This window comes from Cotesia glomerata, linkage group LG10 (assembly GCF_020080835.1).
Source record: "Cotesia glomerata isolate CgM1 linkage group LG10, MPM_Cglom_v2.3, whole genome shotgun sequence".
NCBI classification, from domain to species: Eukaryota; Metazoa; Arthropoda; class Insecta; order Hymenoptera; family Braconidae; genus Cotesia; species Cotesia glomerata.
Window position 1 is genome coordinate 6,896,170 of NC_058167.1, and position 24,249 is coordinate 6,920,418.

The 24,249-nt window shown below is 30.6% G+C and overlaps 1 protein-coding gene across 1 annotated transcript in view; it reads left to right on the forward strand.

Moving 5' to 3' along the window:
- Nucleotides 1-5,466: 5,466 nt before the first annotated feature.
- LOC123272578 (potassium voltage-gated channel subfamily KQT member 4-like) overlaps nucleotides 5,467-24,249 on the forward strand; it is a gene marked incomplete in the record, with an annotated part of 125,672 nt that continues 106,889 nt past the window's right edge. Inside the window, 1 exon segment of the mRNA XM_044739470.1 lies at nucleotides 5,467-5,744. Within this exon segment, the coding sequence (XP_044595405.1) occupies nucleotides 5,710-5,744 (35 nt within the window).

Here is a 24,249-nt window from a genome sequence, read left to right on the forward strand (position 1 = left end):
CAATTGCATATCGTCAAAATTGATGTAGTCTTAAAAAAATTAAAATATAATAATTTACAGTTGAATTTTTAATATTGATAATTTTAAACATGAAAATTTATCATAAGATATTAAAAATATACAGAACGATGTACAAAGTTTAAAGTAATATAACAACTTGACTCTTTCATTTTTTTTAACTATAATAAACATTTGTAAAAAATAGTTAATTATCCTTCGTGTCTCGCACTTCGAGATTACGAAGGTAGTATCACTACTTTTATGTCAATAACCACAAGTTCAGAGCTAAAAAATAAAACACAAGCGCCTCTAGGTTACCATGGCACTTTCCTATAGTTGTTTACTCATTCGTTTCTTTTGTGTCAGACAAACCACACGTCAGTGCATTAAGTAAACATTTTTAAATATTATTTTTATAAATATTATTAACAATGGGGAGTCATAAGAAGAGATCCAGAAGCCGTGATCATTCGAGCGAGAGGACGTCTAAAAGACTCCGAAAGTTAGAAGATAGGATGGAAGAAATCGCAACGGGTTTTGCTGCGATAAGAGAAGCCATCTTATCACGAGAGGCTCCAGAGTTGGAGATGCCTAATACAGACACACCAGTTATTGAAGGTAATTTGAAATGGTTTTTGGCTATGGTTAAACGTTCACACGAAATGTTCGAAATGGTGACGTTTTTTCCTTATGCAATAAATATGCCTTCATGCCCGTGAGGCGAGTAATATTATTCAATTTAGAATATTTATAATATTTTTCTATGAAAGATTTGTTTTGCCCGTGAGGTAAAATAAGTCATACATGCTAATCAGACTTTACCTGAAAGGTTAAGTAGAGATTAAATTACTCTGTCTTATCCGAGAGATAAGTTTGGAGTAAAATAAACAAATTAACCGTGTTTGTTTTTCTTTAACAAATTAAACAAATGAACTGCGATTGGTATCGAAATTAATTTGTTTTAATTTGTCTGCAGAGACCAAAGAACCGGAGCAGGATCCTGCGGCAAAACAACATGTTGATTCCGAAAAATCCCAGATTATAGATCTGGATCCTCCCACCGAGGAAACTGAGAATCAAAAAGACGGATCTACAGAAGTAGGAGGTCCTTCTGCGGGAAATGTAAAAGATTCTGTTACATCGGCTGCAGACGAGATTCCATGGGAATTAGATGCAGATGGTCTTCGTATCTTTGGGGAAGATCCTGCGCAAAAAGAGCCTGAGTTGATCTTACACTCTAGTGTCGCTATGCGTTGGAAAAAATACTTGTCAGAAGGTCTTAAAAAAGAGGTGAAGGATTCCCTTATGGAAAAATACCCTAGGAAGGGTAAGCTTTCATTCGAACCACCGATTCTAAATGATGAGGTGGCGGTAAATCTGAAAGAATCGGCTCTAAAAAGAGACAAATATTTTGGAGCAACACAGAAATTGGCAGGATCTGCTTTAGCAGCGTTGGCTCCGGCAATCGAGTCGTTGGCACCACTGAGGGATGCAGAAAGTATGAAAAGATTAGAGCAGATCTGGGACGCTGCGAAGTTGCTAATCGAAATTCATAAATCTCAAACAGTAGCACGTAAGGCTTGCATCCTGCCTACTTTGTCCAAGCAGTGGGCTACTGCTCTTGAAAAAAGAGTAACATATAGTTACTTGTTCGGAGAGAAGCTGGTGGATAAAGTGAAAGAGATTAAGGCTATTGGGAAGGTTGGTGAGGAGATGAAGTCGGCTCCAGTTAAGAAAACTTTTGTATCACCTGGTCCTTTAAACGTGAAAGGCTCGTCGAGCCAGAAGAAGTCAGTGACTCAGACGGGCGGGAGAACATCAGTCTTGAAAAAACCACTGACTTCCAGATTTCCACCCAAGCAATCAACTTACCCGAAGTCGAGTCAATATCGACAACAAAATCAGCGTTCTCAGAACCGTTAGTCCAGCAGGACGTCGTAAGTATTTTTGCGGGTCGTCTTAAACATTTTGTAAAGGTTTGGGAATCGATCACTAAGGACAAGTTTATCATCCAGACTGTGAAAGGGTATAAAATACCCTTTGAATCAACCCCCTTTCAAATTAATCCTCCACCGTCTAGAAATTGGTCGGAGCAGGAATCGGCATACATTCAATCAGAAATTGATAGGCTACTTTCAATAGGAGCGATTGTGGAAGCTGAGGAAGTTCCAGATCAGTTTCTTTCTTCGTTTTTTCTAGTTCCTAAATCTGATGGTCACTTTAGGAGTGGATAAGAGATTCACTGCGCATTCTACGCGGCATGCCTCGACATCGAAAGCATGTGCAAGAGGTGTGAGCATTGCGGAAATTAAAAAAGTGGCTGGTTGGTCTCCAAACTCAAGAGTTTTCGCTGATTTTTATCATCAGCCAATAACTATTGAAAATAATTCATTCACAGAGTCTGTTTTATCACCCAGTCTACTAAGTTAGTTATAATTTTGAGTTAAATTGTTGTTGTTTTCATCAAACATTTGTTTGATAATAGTTACAATGAATTCATTTTTTCATTTTCCTTTGTATTTCTTAAATAAATAAATACTTATATACAGAGGATTCTTGCTCTAAACAGCTACCTTCGTAATCTCGAAGTGCGAGACACGAAGGATAATTGGAAGATCTTACGAGCCGGCCGAAGGCCGGCGAAGTTTGATCTAAATTATCCGAGTGTCTCGCACGAGAGATTCCCACCCACATATACTAATAAAAATTTACCCACCCCCTTTTCAGGTAAAATAAAAAATGAATTAGCTTTTTACGAATGAGTAAACAACTATAGGAAAGTGCCATGGTAACCTAGAGGCGCTTGTGTTTTATTTTTTAGCTCTGAACTTGTGGTTATTGACATAAAAGTAGTGATACTACCTTCGTAATCTCTCGTGCGAGACACTCGGATAATTTAGATCAAACTTCGCCGGCCTTCGGCCGGCTCGTAAGATCTTCCAATTTTCATCGAAACACAATATTAAATAACATAAATTATATAAATAATAAACCGTCACACTTCGTCACTATATAGATTTAGCTTATCAGAATAATAAGATGTGCACCAACTTATCGGTCGTACGGTGTAGGGGTCAGTTATCGGTCTGGCAAGCGCGCGGCTCGGGTTCGAATCTCGGTTAGAACGGATACGATTTTCACTTTATTTCTATAATTAGCAACAGTTAGGTTCGAATTTACTTTACTTACAAAATAAAATAAAAAAATAACATTCCAATAATTCTTTTTTATCATTTTTTATCAAATGGCATGGGCCAGACTTGAAAATTAACTATGGCTCAGCCCTGGTAACCAGGCGTGGGCCAGTCCTAGTAACCAGGCTTGGCCCATCGTTATCATCCCAGACTTCAACCAGGACTGGGCCAAGCCTGGCTTACAAGCTTGGCCCAGAGTTTTACATAGTTTAGCCAAGGCTGGGCCAAGCTAGGCCCCGTGGTACTTTCCTCTATGGGAGTAGCTTACGTTTCAACTGTCATTTTAAATTAAAAAGCGCACCTTTGACTAACTTTGACTAACTATTTAGAGGATTAGAGGGTTATGGCGTCGTATGCTATTTATTTATAAATTGAGTATCCCCTGCACGTAAAAACCCGTATACGTCCGCCGTAGGACGAAAAATTTTTTAAGCACCATGGGCAAGCCACGCGCAAATACGGTCTCGGCGATAATTATTTGCAGCAGGGATATAAAGCCTCGGCCCTATCGGGCCTCAGCCTTATACTGAAAATATTTATCACCTTGACCGTATTGGCGCGTGGCTCGCCCAAGGTACATAAATAACTATTTCATACTTATAGTTATAAAAGTACCGTATAAAATGTCATGGTTTAAATCCTTAAAAACTTATCATCTGACGTTGCCTATAATTTAGATCTCTATGGAAAATTATTTTAGAGGTTTTTTTTTAGAAATTAAGAAATTTTTTGTTTTGCTCGATGGGCAGAAAGCGTCAACTTTCGGCTCGCTGCGCTAAACGAAGTTGCCACTTTCTGCCTTCGTCGAGCAAAAAAATAGCTTGGAAAAACTGCGGCAGTGCCGAACTTTGGCTTACCTATAGTGGAATTAATAAGGCGTGAATTAGGCTTGTTAAAGTTCGGAAAGCCAAACTTGCTCCGAATTGATTGTTCGGCAATGCCTCACGAAATTTCTAGTCGGGATACTATTGCTCGACGGGCAGAAAGCGTCAACTTTCGGCTCGCTGCGCTAAACGAAGTTGCCCCTCTCGGTTTCGCCTCGGCCAACAATTACATATGATCTGAGACATTTTTTACTTTATTTCCCTAGGTGTGTAATATACTATTTTAAGTATCAAGAAGTCTTAACGAAGTAAAATACCTTCTTCAATTATCAAATCTTTAATAATATAAAATATTTGTCTTTGTTCAAGAAAATTACAGTTCTCAGCCAAGGGAAAAATTTATTCAGTTAAGAATAATGTATTGTTTCAAAAAAGTTTTTTTCTCGTTTTAAAGAAAATAATGTCTTTGACGCAATGACTAATTTTAAAATCCGCGAAATTTATTCCTTCAATTTGATTTCATTTAAAGAAACCTTATTTATTTTGTATAAGAAATCATCTTAAATCTCCATATGATTTTGGCATTGTATAAATTTCCCTATAAGAAAAAATATGGGAACATTAGATTGCATTAAGAAAATCAAAAATTTATGTTTTTTCAAATGTTAATCTTTAAATTTTATCGGACAATGTCAAAATAATGACTCTCTTGAAATTCAAGTCTTTAATATTGATATTTAGAGGTCGCGAATCGAAATTTTTTATTTTCTACTCCAACGTAGGAAAAAATATTTTTGAGCTTTGGAATTTTATATCTTGTCCTAAAATCAACTTACCGGGTAATAGAATATATATTTTTGTAAAAAATATATGCTCCATAAAAATAAGTTCATTCGATTTTTTGATAAATTTACTTCTTTAAAAGTTATTCGAGATTGAAGTTGGACATAAATGGCAGATTATTTTTTATTTTCGGCAAAATTATTATTTTCGAGACGAAAATTTCTATACCATTTTTTTTTAACTCTTGAGAAAAATATCCAGAATAACGTCATACTTGAGTGCATAAACTTTAATATAAGAGATGTATATATCTATTTACGTATACAATAGGTACGTATTTTTATTTCTTTATCAAAATTTATGACTTTTCTTTTATATAGCAAATGTGATTTGACATCCAGATTGCAAAGTTAGGGGATTCTTTCACATAAAGAAATTTGTTCATTTCTTTATCATACTCATTAAAAAACAAATCTCAGCAGGAAGATATAATGACTGTTGGTATAGTTCAAAGTAACTCGCTCTGTTTCCGTCTCTTTTTATCTTTCTCTGTACAAGACAATCGATATCCATGCGCGCGCGCGGGCACCCCCAATGAAATGCAATTTGTTACAAAACAAAGCTTATATGGTACTATTAATCCGTTAAATCATTTTCAATTATTTTCTGTCATCAATGCTTGTGGGTTTTATAGTAGCGTTAATTATTCGTTATAACAATTGATTTGATTATTGTATTATATACAACTGTTAAATAATATAAAGTAGAGTATGTAAAAAAGTTTTTGATTGATGGTTATTAAATTTTATGATTTGGAAAATAGTCAGCATCCTTCCAAATAGAAAAAGATTTTAAGATTTTTTTTTACGAGTACAACTTCGCAGTCGTTCGTAACATTGCTATTGATCATGAGGATAAAAATTACAGTTCATCTTAATATTCTGTGAGTTAATATTCGAAATTATTTCCATTTAAAATATACTTGGAATACTCTTTTCATATATTCAATTACCACTAACGACTATTAATAAATTTTTCTAATCATTAAGTCTTTTAGTATTGGAATTATATAATAGTAGTGAAATTAAAATATAACAAAATTTTGGAGTGATTTATTTGCACAATAAATTATAATATAATATACTGGTTATTCTGTTAGCAATAGCGTTTAAGTTTCTTCCCGTAAAAAAATATTCTGATCAGGCTTGATATGAGTTGATAAGGCCATATAAGAATTTTTGATATATTCATATCTGGTCTGATATGACCTGATATGTCCATATTTAATTTTTGATATATCCTGATATGGCCTGATATGAAAATTGGCCATATCAAGCCTTATCAATTTGATATGTCTATATCAGACTTGATATAGCTTGATAAGCTCATATATAATTTTATATTAATTCTTAATAGGTCCTGATATGGCCTGATATAACCTTATAAAGTTATATATGCTTTGATAAACTTGAAAAAAAAATCCCTGATCAGAGTTGATATGACTTGATAAGACTTCATATAGTCGGATGTACCCTTATCAGTACATAAGTAGTCTTATCTAGTTATATCTTAGTTATATACTCATATAAAAGCATACCAGAGTAAAAAAAACTATATATAATTCATATATAATCGTTTAGATGTATATATAATTATGAATATATATAATATAATATATATAATATATAATATTCATACACTGAAAAAAAAATTTTTTTTCAACCGAGAGAATACTAAATTTTTTACTCGAGTTTTCTTGATTTAAAAAAACTGATATTCTCAACCTTAAAATACCACGTTTTATTATAAGGCTAGTTTTTTTACAGTGAGAAAACTGTATTCTTATAGTTAAAAAATTTTCGTATTTTAATCATAAGAATACCAATTTTTTACCCATAAAGAAATATTTCCTTGGTAGAAAAAAACTTTTTTTTCAGTGTACCCGAGTCGAAATTTTGATCGTATTTTGAACCTCCTAAGGTACGATCAACTTCGGATCATGGAGTTCAAAGTACGATAAATTTCCATGTTAAATTTGATCGTATTTTGAACTCCACAGTGGTACAAATTTCCGTTTTTACCACTCTGGAGTCCAAAGTACGATCAGACAGAAATAAAAATTCGGTCCGATTTTGAACGCCTTGATCGTATTTTATAATGATAATAATAATAATAATACCAGGACTGGGCCATAGTTAATTTTTAAGTCTGGCTCATGCCATTTGATTAAAAATTTATAAAAAAAAGAATTTTTCAATGCCATTTTTTTAGTTTGATTTTGATGTAGAGGTAACGCAATGTTATACCATTTGACTCTTAATTTAGACCTAACTATTGCTAATTATAGAAATAAAGTGAAAATCGCATTTCGTTCTAACCGAGATTCGAACCCAAGCCGCGCGATTGCCAGACCGATAACTAACCCCTACGCCGTACGACCGATGAGGTGATGCACATCTCATCATTCTCATAAACTAAATCTGTAAGGTGACGGTTTATCATTTATATAATTTATGTTACTTGATATTGTGTTTAGATGAAAATTAACCATTTTTTACAAATGTTTATTAGTTAAAAAAATGCAAGAACTAAGTTCTTATCTTATATTACCTTAGACTTTGTACATTGTTCTGTATATTTTTAATAACTTATTTTAGATTTTGATGTTTAAAATTAGAGTATTAAAAATTCAACTGTAACTTATTACATTTTAATTGTTTTAAGACCAAATCAATTTTAACGATATGCAATTGTTTTGGTTAAATAATAAATTAAATATACACTCATTAATCCATTTACCTGACAGTGAAAAATTTAGGACTTTTGTGGGTTCATACGTGCTATGAATTCGAAGATCTGAATAATCAAATATTAACACTGTTGCATGGTACCTGACATATTGATAGGCAGCTAGCAAGATCTCAAAGCCAATTCATAATAATGACAAAATTTATTCAACTATCAGCAAATGAAAATGTACGTAATTTTTGTCAGGACAAAAAAGTACACACAAAAATTTTGAATCAAACTTCTGATAATTGTTACAGTGTTGCCAATTACAAGTGTCTTGAAAATTTTGATATTCCATTAATAATTATGCTTGAAATTCAATGAAGTGAGTTATTAATTGATAGTATTACTATAAGACTATACTTGAGGCTTATGAAAAAGAATAAGCTATATGTCTCTGAAATGTATAAAGATAACTTGCAAACACAATCTTCAGTGTTGCAATATCTAAAAAATAACCATCTCCAATTTGGACTGATTTATTGTTTTATGCAATGATCATGCTGTATTTATTTACAAAACATTCGTAATTGTAAAATTAATCATCACTTTACTATTATTCGTGGAGTAGTTGCCCGATTCGAAAAATAAAACGTAGATTGAACGTATTAAACGTTGAAATCGTCGATTGAACGTATTGAACGTTCAAATCGTCGGTTGAACGTATTGAACGTTAAAATCGTCAGTTGAACGTATTGAATGTTCAAGTCGTAGATTTAATGTTTTTAACGTATCGAAAGTGAGATTTAAACTGTCATTTCAGGTGGGAATCATCAAATTTGATCATTGACTGAGTTTTAGATTAACGTCAATTTGCCAAAATTTGGGTCATATCTGATGTAAGGTTTTACTTAAAGGCTGGACTGAGACTCAGCTCTCAGTCTGGTATGACCAGATTTTGAGCCGTTGTTCATGACTCGAGTCTCCTTTGAGGCTGGTTCCGATCATTAGATTGAATTGATTGTTTTTTTTTTTTTTAGACTTTTGGACGACCTACTACCATATAAAAAGAAGATTTATATTGCAATATTTTATAAATACTGGGAAAGAAATTAATTTTTAATTGTAAAAAATTTAATTGAGCTTGCTATATTAAAAAAAGCATTACCCAAGCGGCACAAATTTTTTTTTGTTAATGTATTGTTAAATTCAAGTTGATAATTATAAATTTCTGACTTCTTGTTAAATAAAATCTCTCAAAAAGTCAATATTTTATTTTGTGACGCTTGGGGTGTTATAAATTCTGCACCACCAGAATTTAAAAGTTATTGGTTACACGGTATTTGAAAAATTGACTCTAATTTTTTTTTCAAAATACGCAGAGGTTCGGAAAACAAGAAATGTTAGTATGACTTTCATTTTACCACGTGATTACTTCGAAAGATTTTATTCACTTCTCATCAATTTTTGTACCTCGCGATTTACATATTTATGTAAAAATACATTTCAAACATTAATTTTATAAATCTGGTCTTATAAATCAGTTTCAAATATTAATAGTGAGCAGTAGAAAAATTAAACGTTTACTTCTAAAGACTAAAATTATTTAGTGTATTATGATTTTTGTAGCATATAACTTCTTAGCTTTTGATGAGATTAATCGATTGCTCAACTGATCGATTGTTTGTGGGTTACTTACCGACAGAATCGATTGTATACTCGAATTTGAATATCGATTGTGGATAATCGAATGTCAACGAGCCGGACATTTGGTAAGTATTTATAAAAAATGAAACAATAACAAGGGTGAACCGTTTTTCTAATTTTTTTTTGCTGGAATCAAATTAAACTGTTATTTATTCGAGCTCATTTCTGTAAAACCTAAAAGATAATTTTGTTACGAGGAAAATTTTTATAGTGACTTATTTTTTTTTTTCGAAAAATCTTGGAAAATAATTATCGAGATACTTTAATTTTCTTCTTGTCTTTATTCAGCAATGATTCATGGATGTAATTTTATTTCAGTATTTTTGTAAGAAACTTACGGTGGTATTACAATGAATAATTTCATGTTTTTGTTAAAATTTTTATTATTTAAAGAATGATTAGTTTTAATTCATGAGTGTATACCTTTTTTCAGTTGTAAATAAATTTCTACAAAATAACTACAGAAGAGATTTTCTATTAACCAGTTTCTTAATTTCAAAGACACTTTACATGTTTAATTCTTAGAGATTTTCTGACTTATTCGTTAAATTTTTCATTTAAATTTTCAGAAAAAGTTGTCCATAATAAATGAACATTCGAAATGTTTTTTAATATAGAATAAATTTTTTTTGCTCGACGGGCAGAAAGCGTCAAATTTCGGCCCGCTGCGCTAAACGAAATTGCCACTTTCTGCCTTCGTCGAGCAAAAAATAGCATACACTCCTCGGGAAGTAAATAAGAAAGCCTCAGATCACATGTTTCTTGACCTCGGCTTCGCCTCGGCCAACAATTACATGTGATCTGAGACATTTCTTACTTTACTTCCCTCGGTGTGTAATATACTATTTATATTGGTTATTTAATCTTGTAAAATGATAGACTAATAGCAACTATATTTTGGTTTGCAAATTTTTTTATCCGTGATATCTTCGTATTTAAAGCAATACATAGAAAAAGTGAATAAGAATTTTCTTATTTTTGCATAGGAAGAATTTCTAAAATAAATAAATATTGCGCTAAGTTTTCTATTTACCAAGCTCTAGCCCATGATTATATTGTCCTCTAATCAATGACTTCAAATTTTTTAAATGTTTTGAAAATCGAAAGAATAAACTTTGGAAATGATAAAGCACTGCTATATAATGAATATTACTATAATATATAGTGGAGTTATAAAGATTTAACTAATGTTTTTAACGATTATAACATGTAACACGTTCAACCGACGATTTTAACGTTCAATACGTTCAACCAACGATTTTAACGTTCAATACGTTCAAACGACGATTTTAACGTTCAATACGTTCAACCGACGATTTAAACGTCTAATACGTTCAACCGACGATTTCAACGTCTAATACGTTCAATCTACGTTTTATTTTTCGACTCGGGTGCAAATAACGTATTTGTTGCTAATGGTGATAATTTTTTAAATGATAGAAGATCATTCTTATGTAAGTGCGATAAAATTGAAAACATTGAAGGTGTCGCGGTAGAATCATTAGCAGCACCTTGCTTCTATATAATAAGTAATATAGTTTAATAAGTAATTAAATTTAATTTAATAAGTAATAAGTTTAAAATAAACTAAAAACATGCTTTTTATAGAAAACCAAACTAAAAAAGAGAAAATGAATTTGGATAAATGTAAATTAACAATAGTGTAAATAAGAAAAATATGTACTTTATTGTAAAAAAAAGCGTAGGGTGCATGGTGTCAATAGTTATAAATGTTTTATTGACAGATATAAGTAGAAGGATTATTATTTCGACACTGATAGAAGGATTTATTTGTATAAAAAAATATTTGTTAATAGTTAACAAATCATTTATTAGAGACCATTTTTTAGTATTAAACAAATATTTCTTAGTATTTAAAATCATTCGTTTGTATTTAATAAATCTGATATTCATTTATTAAATATTAATAAATCTTTTTAAATACTAAAAAATATTTGTTAAGGACTAAAAAGTGGTCTCTAATAAATGATTTGTTAAATATTAACAAATATTTTTAACTATAAACAAATCCTTCTATCAGTGGACAATAGCTTAAAAAGCACCCCACGCTTTTTTTAAAATAAAATACATTTTTTTCTTATTTACACTATTATTAATTTATATTTATTAAAATTTTTTACATTATTCTTAATTCAAATTTATTTTCTATTTTTTAGTTTGGTTTTCTATAAAAAGCGTTTTTTTTAAACTATTATTTAGTTTCTACTTTTTAGTTTGGTTTATTTATTTTAAACTACTATTAATTCCGTGATTACTATTAGTAACTATAATTATGACTATTGCCTTGACTATTGTGCCGAGCCGAGTGCTCAGAATCAAAATGGTACGCATACGCAAGACCACGCGCTTGCCCTATCTCTCTTGCTCTCACGCGAAGGATGCGTGAAAAAATCATTCAATCTTGACGATCTTAATTAGGATAATGGAATAATCTCATCAAATTAATGTATTGTCATCGGTCCTCGATAAGTCTACGAAGTTTAAATGAAATCTGACCGTTTGAAGTGGGTCAAAATCAAGTTCACAGGAGTCGGTTACAAACAAACATACAAATGAAGCTTATAAAAAGCGTGTAAAAATTCAGACACAAATCTATGAAGCAGTACCGATAAATAACACGGAACGAGAATAATAGAAGTATCCATGAAGTTTTATCACGATTTTTGCCAAAAATCTAATTACATTTTATGTATTAAATATTACATCAGAAATATATTTAAGACTTATTTTTTTTTAATTAAAAATATGTATGAATTTATTATAATTACATCTTTATTTGAAGAACATATATTGTGAAAAAATTGTTTATAAGGAATAAATAATTATTTTTAATAGTATTTTCTAGTACACTGATAGAAGGATTTGTTTATAGTTAAAAATATTTGTTAATATTTAACAAATCATTTATTAGAGACCACTTTTTAGTCCTTAACAAATATTTTTTAGTATTTAAAAAGATTTATTAATATTTAATAAATGAATATCAGATTTATTAAATACAAACGAATGATTTTAAATACTAAGAAATATTTGTTTAATACTAAAAAATGGTCTCTAATAAATGATTTGTTAACTATTAACAAATATTTTTTAATACAAATAAATCCTTCTATCAGTGTAGGTTTTTTACATTTTTTAAAACTGATGTATTTTATAATGTAAATATATTTTTGATGTATGTGTTTAAAATTTCTTAATTTCAACACATATTATAATATTATCTTTATATATTCATAGGATTTTGAAAAAAAAAAAAAAAATAAATTGAACTATTTCTCGAAAAATTTAATTTAACACAAATTATATTGCGCTTGAGGAATTATAAAAACATAATAAATTTAGATTTAGATTTAGATTTAGATTTATTCATTTTATACCAAGGCCTAATTGGCCGAATGGCAAATTTATACATATATATGTTAAAACTACATAAAATACAATATTAACTAAAAAGATGATGAAAAATAATACACAGATTAAGTAAAAAATCAGACACAGAATATATAAATAAATATTAGAATTATAATACACGATTTAACTTATTCATCAAGTAATAAAATACATGATTTATAATACATGATTTAACCAATTTACTAAATAACAGTTTACATGAGAGTTCTGAACAATATTAAATATCTAGTTTAAATAAATAGTCATAGATTTTATTTTTGAAAATATCTAAGTTTGAGGAATCAGTAATATCAGATGGTAGCTCCTCCCATAATCGTATAACAGTAATTACAAAAGAGTTTTCATATTGTGTTGTTGTATAATTAGGCAATTTAAAATTTAAATTATTTTTCTTAGCCGCCAATCTTTCTGAGCGCCTTACATCATCATTATCAATGAACAGTTCTCGTAAATAATTTGGTTCACCAGTCACTAAAAGCTTATAAAAATAACATGCTGCAAAGTAAATGCGACGACTTTTAATAGACAGCCAACCAAGTTCACGTCTGTACGGGGTAATATGTTCAGCACGTTTTAAGCCATAAATAAAGCGAACAGCTGAATTTAAAGCACGCTGTAGCTTGCAATCATTATCATAAGTTGAATTCATCAAAACTATAGAGCAGTAATCAATTAAAGGTAGAATAGTTGCAGAGACTAATAGTTTTTTAATATCAACAGTATAAATATTTTTACGTAATTTTAAACTATATAAAGTTGAGTTTATTTTGCTGACAGTTTTTGAGATATGACAGTTCCAGGACAAGTTACATGATAAGTGAAGGCCCAGACATTTTGTAGACTCTGTATAGGGTAAAGCCACACCATCAACAATGATAGGTGGTAAGCCTTCACGCTGGAGCGCTTTTACTCTATTATTAGATCCTAATAGCATAGCCTTAGTTTTTAAGAGATTAACTTCAAGGCCATTTACTCTAGCCCATTCTACAACCGCGAGGGCATCAATATTCATCAGTCTCACTGCATCATGTAATTGGTAAGGATAAAAGTGAATATAGATGTACGTGTCATCGGCATATAAACCATATCGGCTATACATAAGCCGCTTAGTAACTAAGTTCATGACTAGAAGGAATAAAATCGGACCAAGGACCGATCCTTGAGGAACGCCGGACGAAGTTTCCAAAAAACCAACTGGTACCCCTTGTTCATTCACTACTGACTGACTTCTGTTCGTGAGATATGAAAAGAACCAATTTATTGTATCATAAGAAAAGCCTAGCTCAACCAAGGTCTTCAAAATAACCTTTGGATTCACATAATCAAACGCCTTAGTTAAATCGAAAAGAACTAAAAGCGTCAATTTATTATCATCTATTGCTTTACTAACATCATCCACTAGTTTTAACAGAGCTGGTTGTGTTCCATGATGTTTTCTGAAACCAGACTGAAACTTGTCAAGTAGTTCATTAGTCTCAAGATAATTCATCATTTGATTGGCTATTAATCGTTCAAATACTTTGCTTAAATGAGATGTATTAGCTATTGGACGAGTATCGGAGAGTGTACGCGGGGGTGAGATTTTATTCAAGGGGATAATAAAGATCATTTTCCAATTTTGCGGAAATATACCTGTTTCAAGCGACCTGTTAAAGAGAGCTGTAAGAAATATAGAAATTTGAGGGATATGATTTTTAAGCCAGCGGAGATCTAACCCATCAGGACTCTTTCCCTTAGATTTACTAAGCGTTAGATGCAACGCCTTGGTAACCTCAACTATATCAATTTTAGACCACGTGAAGGAGCATGTAACTTGACTACTACATAACAATTGCAGCGAGTTGATATAATCAAGATCACAAGGCGGATGCTTCCTTACTATATTAGCAAAGTAATTATTTAGATCAGAAGCATTAAAATGTTTCAAAGGAGAGGAGTCAGATCTTTTAACTAGTCCTAAATGTTTTAATTTACCCCAAATATTAGTTCCTTGAGGAAGATTTGTTAGTACATTCTTCAAATAATTTTCTCTCGCACTGTTAATTTCTATCTTTAGCTCTTTCCTAATTGACCTGTACACTCGAAGTAGTTTAATGTCGTTGTTTCTTTTTGCACGCTTATATGTAGAATCACGATTTTTACATTTTTCTTTAAGCTCATTTGTCATCCACGGATTTCGGGCTCTCACTATTTTACGTGATTGAAGGGGAGCAAATTCATCGAGTGAAGCAATAACATTCGAATGGAAAAAATGTAATAAATCATTGGGATCGGATGTTTCTAATAATTCCTTGTCTATATTTAGCGACTGCATGATAGAATTACACAAGGCATTATAGTTGGAGTCAGAGAAATGCCTAAAGGTAACAATCTTATTAAATTTTTTGGAAGTTTCAAAAACATATTCACAAATTAAATAATCATGCCCACTTATAAACGGTTGTTGAGACTTATGATAATTACCCAGTTTACATCGATTATCTAATAAAACAACATCAAGCCACGAATCTTTATTATTTGAGTGATGAGTAGCTTCATAAGGAACACAATACAGAGACATTTCCGAAATAAATGTTTTTAAATGATTAGAAACATACGAAGACTCTAATAGGTCACAATTAAGATCACCTGTAATAATAAGATTTTTATAATTAGGCATTAACTTTGAAATAACCTCAAAAAATTCATTTAAAAGATTGCCTTGAGGCCTTCTATAGATCACTGCCAGTAAAAGATGACAATTTGAGACAGAAACAACATCTATAATTAAATATTCTGGTTGATTAATATGATCCGTAACAGAGACATGGAGTATCTTAGATTTTAATGATTTATGGACCAAACAAGCAACACCTCCACCCATGAACACTCGTCCTGTTTTTGGATTAATTAGATTGCGATCTCTCCTAAATATTGTATAATCATCTAAGCAAAACACTGAATAGTCATGCACCGGCTTCAACCAAGTTTCAGTCAGTGCAATAACATGTGGCTTAGTCTCTGCAACTAAATCTAAGAATTGAGCAATATGACCATTGAAACTATTTATATTAAAACTTAAAAGCTTAATTGACGTAGATTTATTATCGTTAATATTGGTTAAATCAGCATGGCGTTATTCAAGGTTATCTAAGTCTAGATCAGAACAAATTTTAATTTTTAAGGAATTCTCATCCTTTTGACATAAATAGACCCATTTTGCACCCAGATATACTTAAAGTGTAGATTCTTGGCCTTATGTTTGGTATTTAATAACAGTTTGTGTGTATCTACACTTAAAAATTCATTAATATAAATATTTCCCTGATACGAATCACCAACAATCTGAGGAAAAACATTTTTAATGAATAAATTTCTTAATTTCTTTCTAGAGTCAATAATATGATCCCGAACTTGTTGTGACTTCATCTTAAGTATAAACGAGTGCAACTTGGGTTTACTTCTTACATTTTCTATATTACTATTGTTATTAATACTATCAGTTTTTTGTTTTTTATCTATTTTTCGAATAGTTAAAATGTCTGATATTAAATTAGAAATATTTAGCACTTCAAAGACTCCTGATGCAATCTCTAATGATGACAAACTTTCCGTAACACAATCCGGGATACCAGTGATAATTAATTCAGATGAAACTCGTGTATTTGTCGAAGAAGTTAATAAATCCTGATTTACTGAGCAACTTGATTTGAGTGAGGCCATTTGATCAGCTAACGTCTTAGCCTTTATTGTATTCAAATTCGTATCTTCTCTAAGTTCTTCTAAAGCAGTAACCAATTTTGAGATTTTATCAGTATTTGCTAGTACATTTGTGTTTATACTCGCTAACTCTACTTTTGTCGCAGATTGTTCTTCTTGAATACTATTCAAGCGCTTGTTAAAGTCGTCAATCTTCGATGACAACAATTTGAATTCTGTAGCGAGAGACGGAATTTGTGCGACCGATTGCATGACTAAGGTCAATTTGTCATCAGCTGACAATGATGACCAATCCGAAGGAAGAGGATTCACAGCAGCTGTACTTGCGGAGGCACTGACCACAGTCGCATTACCTTCAACAGAATTTGAATGAATAGTCGCCATTGACGATTTTTCAGAATTTGATAGAAACACTGAGTCGCTGACAGGAGATTCTGAGCACTGAGGAGAGATTGGCGAAGTGACACTTGATTTCTGTCTTGATCTACTATTTTGAGATGAATTATCCGTTGACTGTGCAATAAATATGTGTAAATAAATGTATAAATAAATAGAATAAATCCATGAAAGTTACAGGTTAATATGGACAAAAATTATTTTTGTGATTAGTTTAATTTGTTCAATCATTATTTATAATTAATAAAATTTTATTTATTACTTTTATCGGACTTGAAGGTTTAAAGTCGGATCTCTCGATGAACGGTCGGACCGAGGAGTTCAAAATCCGATTTCTCGGTAAACAGTACGTCCAAGACGTTCAAAATCGGAACTAGTCGGACCATGGAGCTCAAAGTAAGATCAATTTCGGATCAGGAAGTTCAATATACGAACTAGTCGGACCATGGAGCTCAAAGTACGATCAATTTCGGATCAGGAGGTTCAATATCCGATCGAAATTTCGACTCGGGTATATATGAATCATATAGAATTCTATATAATTTTTTTTACTCAGGTGGGTATTTTGTGATTACTATAAAACATTCTCTTTTTTTATCCAAGAATCTGTTACTTCAATGATTAACAATCTTTCAATAAATAGTAATTTGCGAATGAAATAATAGGAACTTAAAAAAAATTTTATTTCACATAAATTATTAGTTTTGTCAAGTTCATAAATTGTTAGCCGGGCCCTCCAGCAATATATAGTTCCATATACTAAACAAAAATAATTCCATCAAAATTTGAGCTTTTAATTCTGATTTTACCTCTATTATTTTTTTAATTTTAAAGGAATTATAAATTCTAAAGCAACGAACTACCTTAACAATATCGTAGAATCATTTTTGCGATTTCATGTATATGTAGATAATTTTATAAATCTACATATAGATACCATTGTTACTTATATATTGATAATTAATAATTAATAAATTAGATGAAAAATTTTGTTCACTACGAACCGATTATGTATACGATTTGCATTACTTGTAGTTATAACAAACTACGCACTTCAAGTAAGTCTCTTAGGTAAACAGGTAGTGAATTAGTCTTCCTAGCGTCAGGTCCACGGTTCGATTCCCACACGCGCCGATTTTTTTTTTTTTTTTCTATGGAACTAATTATTTATAATGATACTTAATGCTATATAATTATATATATAATTATTTTTCATACATAATCATATAATATAATTATATATAATTTTTTTTACCCGGGCGGGTATATAGTCTGATATACTTATATCAAGGCATATATAGTCTGATATGGCCAATTCCCATATCAGGCCTGATATGGACGGTTTATATCAGGCCTGATATAGTCTGATCAGAAAATTTTTTCACGGGTTGTTATTTCAGGGAAGTATAATAAGAACGAGTATATAACGTTATTGTATATGCTGGGATGAGAGGGTAATGAAGAGTTGATTTTAAATTAGCATACGGTAACAAGTGGCGGCGAAAGGAAATCCCAGTGGTACGATTTTATTTCCGGCTAGTTCCGACTTCAATTCTGCTCTGTTTCAAAGTTCTTCATCTAGCTCTATAGCTTTTATCCACCTCTATCGTTGGGATTCTGTTGGTTTTATCTCTGATTGAATTTCTTCCTTATACTTTTTTACTTTTATTTTGATCAGTTTAGTTAAAGTCTAATTCATAGCTATCTCTGTAAATATTTTAAGTTTTATGTGTGTCTACTGTATGTCAGACTTGTACTGTGCCAGTTTACATAAATTACTTCCACCAATTAATTTTAATACTATATATCATTAATAATTACATATCAGTTAGTTTATCATAACTTGAACATTTATCAAATTGAATTTGAAAGTTAATTTACGTTAATTGATAGCATAAAGTATAAAGTACCTGTATTTAATTATCACTCAAACTTGAGTTTTGATAATGTGCGTAAACGCTCCCGCATGTGAGGGTCAATCAAGAATCGAATACAAGTTTCTTCATAGGTCAACTATACGATCGAATGAGAAATCATGCGCAGTTGTTTTATAGGTCACGCTAGTGATTAATAAATAACTATAAATTACTCAACTTTCTGAGGTTGTGTCAGGTATTCGAGTTTGAGCTTTTATACTGATTTTTACTGCTATAAATCTCCATCGTTTACATTTTCAATACACATAACTTGAATGACTAAAAGCTTTTAATGAACAAAGTATACACAAAAAGAAAAAAGCAGGACAAGCTAACTACATATTTTTTTTTTTTATTATTTGTCTTTAATAATTTCATCAGTTTCTTTTCTTCCATGATTATTTTTCATTCTTTGTTTTTATCTTGTTTTCTCAGCTTTTATCTTTTCATTGGTTTATTTTTTTTTGCATGCCTTTTCCTTTCGTTTTTTTTTTTTTTTTCTTTAATTTATACACTTTCACACCTCACCAACAAACTCGTTAGGCTACCTATCAATCGATATTGGCCCAATTTGTCAAAGAGCTTTGAAGAGAGAAATTCATGTGGCCAAACACTCGTCAATGACTTCGTGTCTAAAACATCCACTTATGAATCGTCCATATGCTGCCAACAAGCGAAATTCAAATCAATTGAAATAAAAAGGTACCATTGAAAATTTAATTCCCTCGTTATGGCTTAAAGCCACTTCAGTTAATTATATTTACCATCTTGACATTAATATATTCGTTTTATTGATTCTTTTTTTTATTTTCAGTTTCAATTTCAACTAATTATAAAAAAAATTTTTTTTCTTCATTCAATTTATATTATACTCAGTTATTAAAATTGACAGTTTTTTAATCTAAAAATCAATATTTTATTTTATTGACTATTGAGACAAAGAAGGTAAGATAGAAAGTAAATGAAAAAGAAAAAAAAAAGAAATTACCCTTGGCTTGTTCTTTGTATTGACTATTACTTCAAGCCCCGCCTGGTAGTCGGATGAGAAATATATTCGATGTTCTCGAGTGTAAGCTAATTTGGATAAATTATAGCAGTTTTATAAGTTGTAAGACCGTATCCCATAGAGATTTGATTTTTCCCGTGGCCGTTTTTTTTATTTTCTTTTTTTTTATGCTGCAATATATTCTTTGTGAGTGGCACAACGGCACAATTTTACTTCTAATTGACTGAGGAGGTCGCTGGAGACTAGATAAAAAAAAAATTGCCGTAAAAAAGCCACAATTTTTCTATGAGTCTATACATATGGGTGATTCTCTGTAAGGACGTCTTAAATCTGTACAAAATTGTACGACCAAATTATTTTTGATTTTATTAGAAAAAAAATTAACAAGGGCTACAAAACTATCAGCTTAATTATAATAAATAATCAGCCGAATTAATTTTTGCTTTTTCGATATTTGTGTATCTTTTGCCATATAACATGATAGGGGACTGACTGCCAGGGGACTGATTTTTTTTATCAAGTTGAGAAAAATCAAGCAAACTATTTCAATGCATTCAACTTTTTAAGTTCTCAATGAATCTTTACATTAATTAGAATAATATTAAGACTTATGGATCCAATTTTATAAATAAATTATAAATAAAAATAGTTGCCAGGGGACTGAGTTTTGAAGTGTCCCAGACACATATTTCCAGCACAAACGGTGCTTTGACACTAAATAAAATGCCGATAAAGCGCTAACAGCCCTATTGTTATTAACTCAAGGCTAGTTAGAGCCTTATAAACCTTACAAAAGGTAAAATAACACGCTAGATTTTTTTTTTTTGGCTTTGTACTTCTGTATGTACTTCTGGCAGGGGACTGATCTTAAAATGCCTGGGACAAACTTTGGTTTAATGAATTTAATGAAACAAATTAATTTTCGGTACTTTTTATTGAAGAAAATTGTTAGTTAACTAATTAAGTTTATAAACATTATGGATCAAATTATATATTATTGACGAACAACTTAAAATTTAATCTTGAAGTTTTAATTTTGGGTCTGGGACAGCCCAGGGGACCCGAGTCAAAATTAAAAAAATGATTTGAGCCTATTGAGCCTCCTTTCTTTTGTTGTTGGGTTTGCATGAAAATTTAAAACTGTATTTTCACCCTCATCGGCCTAAAAATAGGCTGTTGAGGTCGAAATCACAGTTTAAAACTGTATTTTGGGCCTAAAGAGCCTACCTCGAGGGTCTGTAGGTTGTTTCCATCTTTTTATTTTTTAGAACATATAATATTTTTATAATAGCAAAAATTTTATAATTAAAAAACTGGACTTAGAAAATTTTTAACTTTTATCGTTGCAAAAAATTTTTTAAGTGTAGAGTTGAAATAAAAATTATGACTATTGTAATTAATGTTGCAACAATTGATCAATAATCCATAAAATATACGGACAGTAATAAGCAATAACATCTCAACTTAAACTTTTTCTAATGTTTATCGTTAACATATTCGGGTTTATATATGGGGCATTTCATGCCAAATCGACCACTCTTGACCTCGACGATTTTCGATTTCCTGAAATTTTTGTATCTTTCTCTACCCTACTGAAAACAATTTTAAAAATTTTTTCAAAATTTTTACCCAATCAAAAAAAAGTTACGAGTTATTTAAAGAAAAATATGTTTTTTTTTTTTGTTAAATAACCATAACTTTTTTGAAAATTGACTTATTGGGATTTTTTCTTTTTTTAATTTTTGTTTTAAAATGTACTTTTTAGAAAAAAAAAAAAATCAAAATAATAATTTGGATTCATATTCTACGTTTTTTTTTTTAACTTTTGGAAAAAACGAAAATTTGGGGATGATGCTCAGTTTTGATTTCCGATTTATTTTTTTTTATAAAAAACCAGTATTTTTTGCGAATTTCCTAAAATTTTCAGAGTGGCATTTTTTTTTCTTTCTATTGTCTTTTTTAGAAATGAAAAAAAAAAATTTTTTTTCAATGTTTGTTTTTCGTTATACCACTGAAAATTTTTCAGCAGACTTAGAAAACTTCAAAATCCGAGAAAAAGAATTTTAAATGACAATCATCGATAAGATGGATTATTTTTTTTTTTTCAAAACTATAGTCTGATAGTGAGAAAATACTCAAATTCTCCTGAATTTAGGATATGTAAATTATTTAAACGTGTAAAAAAATGAAATCACATTCCATTCAAGTCTACTGTTTATAAATCATTCAACAAAAATATTTTTTGTTGTAAATGAAAATAATTTCAAACAAATTTTGTTTGAAATTAATTGCCTCAAAATTTTTGAAAGTTCATGCGTTGCTCCAAAATGGATCAAACAACAATTTCATTTTTGTTGTTGCATGTAGTTTTGGAAAAATACAAAAAAAAATTGAATACTTTTTTTAATTTTTGATCTAACTTCATTGAAAAATAATAATCAAATCTCTTCGATGATTGTTATTTTAATTTTTGTTTTATTTTTTTCTCGGATTTTGAAGTTTTCTAAATCTGCTGAAAAATTTTTAGTGCTACAACGAAAACAAACATTTCAGAAAAATTTTTTTTTTTCATTTCTAAAAAGACAATAGAAAGAAAAAAAATGCCACTCTTAAAATTTCAGGAAATTCGCAGAAAATGCTGAAATATTTTATAAAAAAAAAATCGAAAATCAAAAATGGCATTTATCCCGAAATTTTCGTTTTTTTTCCGAAAGTTTAAAAAAAAACGTTGAATATGGATCCAAATTATTATTTTTATTTTTTTTTCTAAAAAGTACATTTAAAAACAAAAATTTTCAAAAAAAAATATCCCAATAAGTCAATTTTCAAAAAAGTTATGGTTATTTAACAAAAAAAAAAACATATTTTTCTTTAAATAACTTGTAACTTTTTTGGTTGGTAAGAAAATTTGAAAAAATTTTGAAAATTATTTTCAATAGGGTAGAGAAAGATACAAAAATTTCAGAAAAATCGTCACCATATAAATTTAGTTTTTGAGAATGATGAGATGTAAATCAACTCATCGGTCGTACGGTGTAGGGGTTAGTTATCGGTCTGGCAAGCGCACGGCTCGGGTTCGAATCTCGGTTAGAACGGATTTTCATGTTATTTCTATAATTAGCGAATGTTAGGTTTAAATTAAGAGTCACACAGTCTGAATTTGCGATAGCTCTACAATATAAATAAAATATAGATATGACATTGGCAAAATCCTTTTTTTATCATTTTTTTTATCAAATGGCATGCGCCGGACATAGCATGCCGCTAACAGCAGCCATTTTTATCTGAATCCATTCCCCTTTCCTTTCTTTCCCCTCGCCTACATCGTATTAACCAATAAGGATCTTTTTTACGGTAGAGATGTAGGCTCAGTAGGCTCAATTTATGGTTCTAAAACGGTGATTTCAGCCTAACTTTGGTAAAAGCGGACAAATATACGACTTGTAGGCTGAAATTACAGTTCTGATATACGCGTCATAATAGTCGAAAAAATCTAAAACCATAATTTCAGCCTATAACTCCTCGAGTAGGTTGTGGAGGCTCAAAATATGTTTTTAATTTTGACTCGGGGACTGACATTTCGGTGGTTTACGAATTTATAGCAAAAAAACCAAAATTTATTCCATTTTAGTTTTCAATGCTCCAAATAGAAATGTTTTTTTACTTTCGTAATAAATTTTTTTTAGTAACAAAATAACAATTTTTTTAATAAAAAAATGCCTGGGATAGCAAAAAACATCCTTACAGAGAATCACCCATATATATATATCAGGCTAGCCAGAAGCTAGTACTCAACTATGAGTGCTTTATGTGCCATCATTGTAGAATCAGCTAATTGGATGAGAAAAATTATTTTCAGAACAATGGCTATCTCAAGTAATTTCTCGCGATGTTCAGAGAAGGGTCATGTAATCTTTGTCATGTTTTCTTCAACAATCCTCATTCCAATTTATTTTTATTAGTAGGACATAAGATAAAAAAATGTAAAAGATAAGGATATTTTTTAATTTAATCAACTCTTTGATTTTTGTAATTTTAATTTTACTTATTATCATGTGATTGTCGATAATTACGAATTATGCATAACAGAACTTTGGTTCAATGACTCTTTGTCATTTTTGATCACAACCCGAGTCAAAATTAAAAACATATTTTGAGCCTCCACAACCTACTCGAGGAGTTATAGGCTGAAATTATGGTTTTAGATTTTTTCGACTATTATGACGCGTATATCAGAACTGTAATTTCAGCCTACAAGTCGTATATTTGTCCGCTTTTACCAAAGTTAGGCTGAAATCACCGTTTTAGAACCATAAATTGAGCCTACTGAGCCTACATCTCTACCGTAAAAAAGATCCTTATTGGTTAATACGATGTAGGCGAGGGGAAAGAAAGGAAAGGGGAATGGATTCAGATAAAAATGGCTGCTGTTAGCGGCATGCTATGTCCGGCGCATGCCATTTGATAAAAAAATGATAAAAAAAGGATTTTGCCAATGTCATATCTATATTTTATTTATATTGTAGAGCTATCGCAAATTCAGACTGTGTGACTCTTAATTT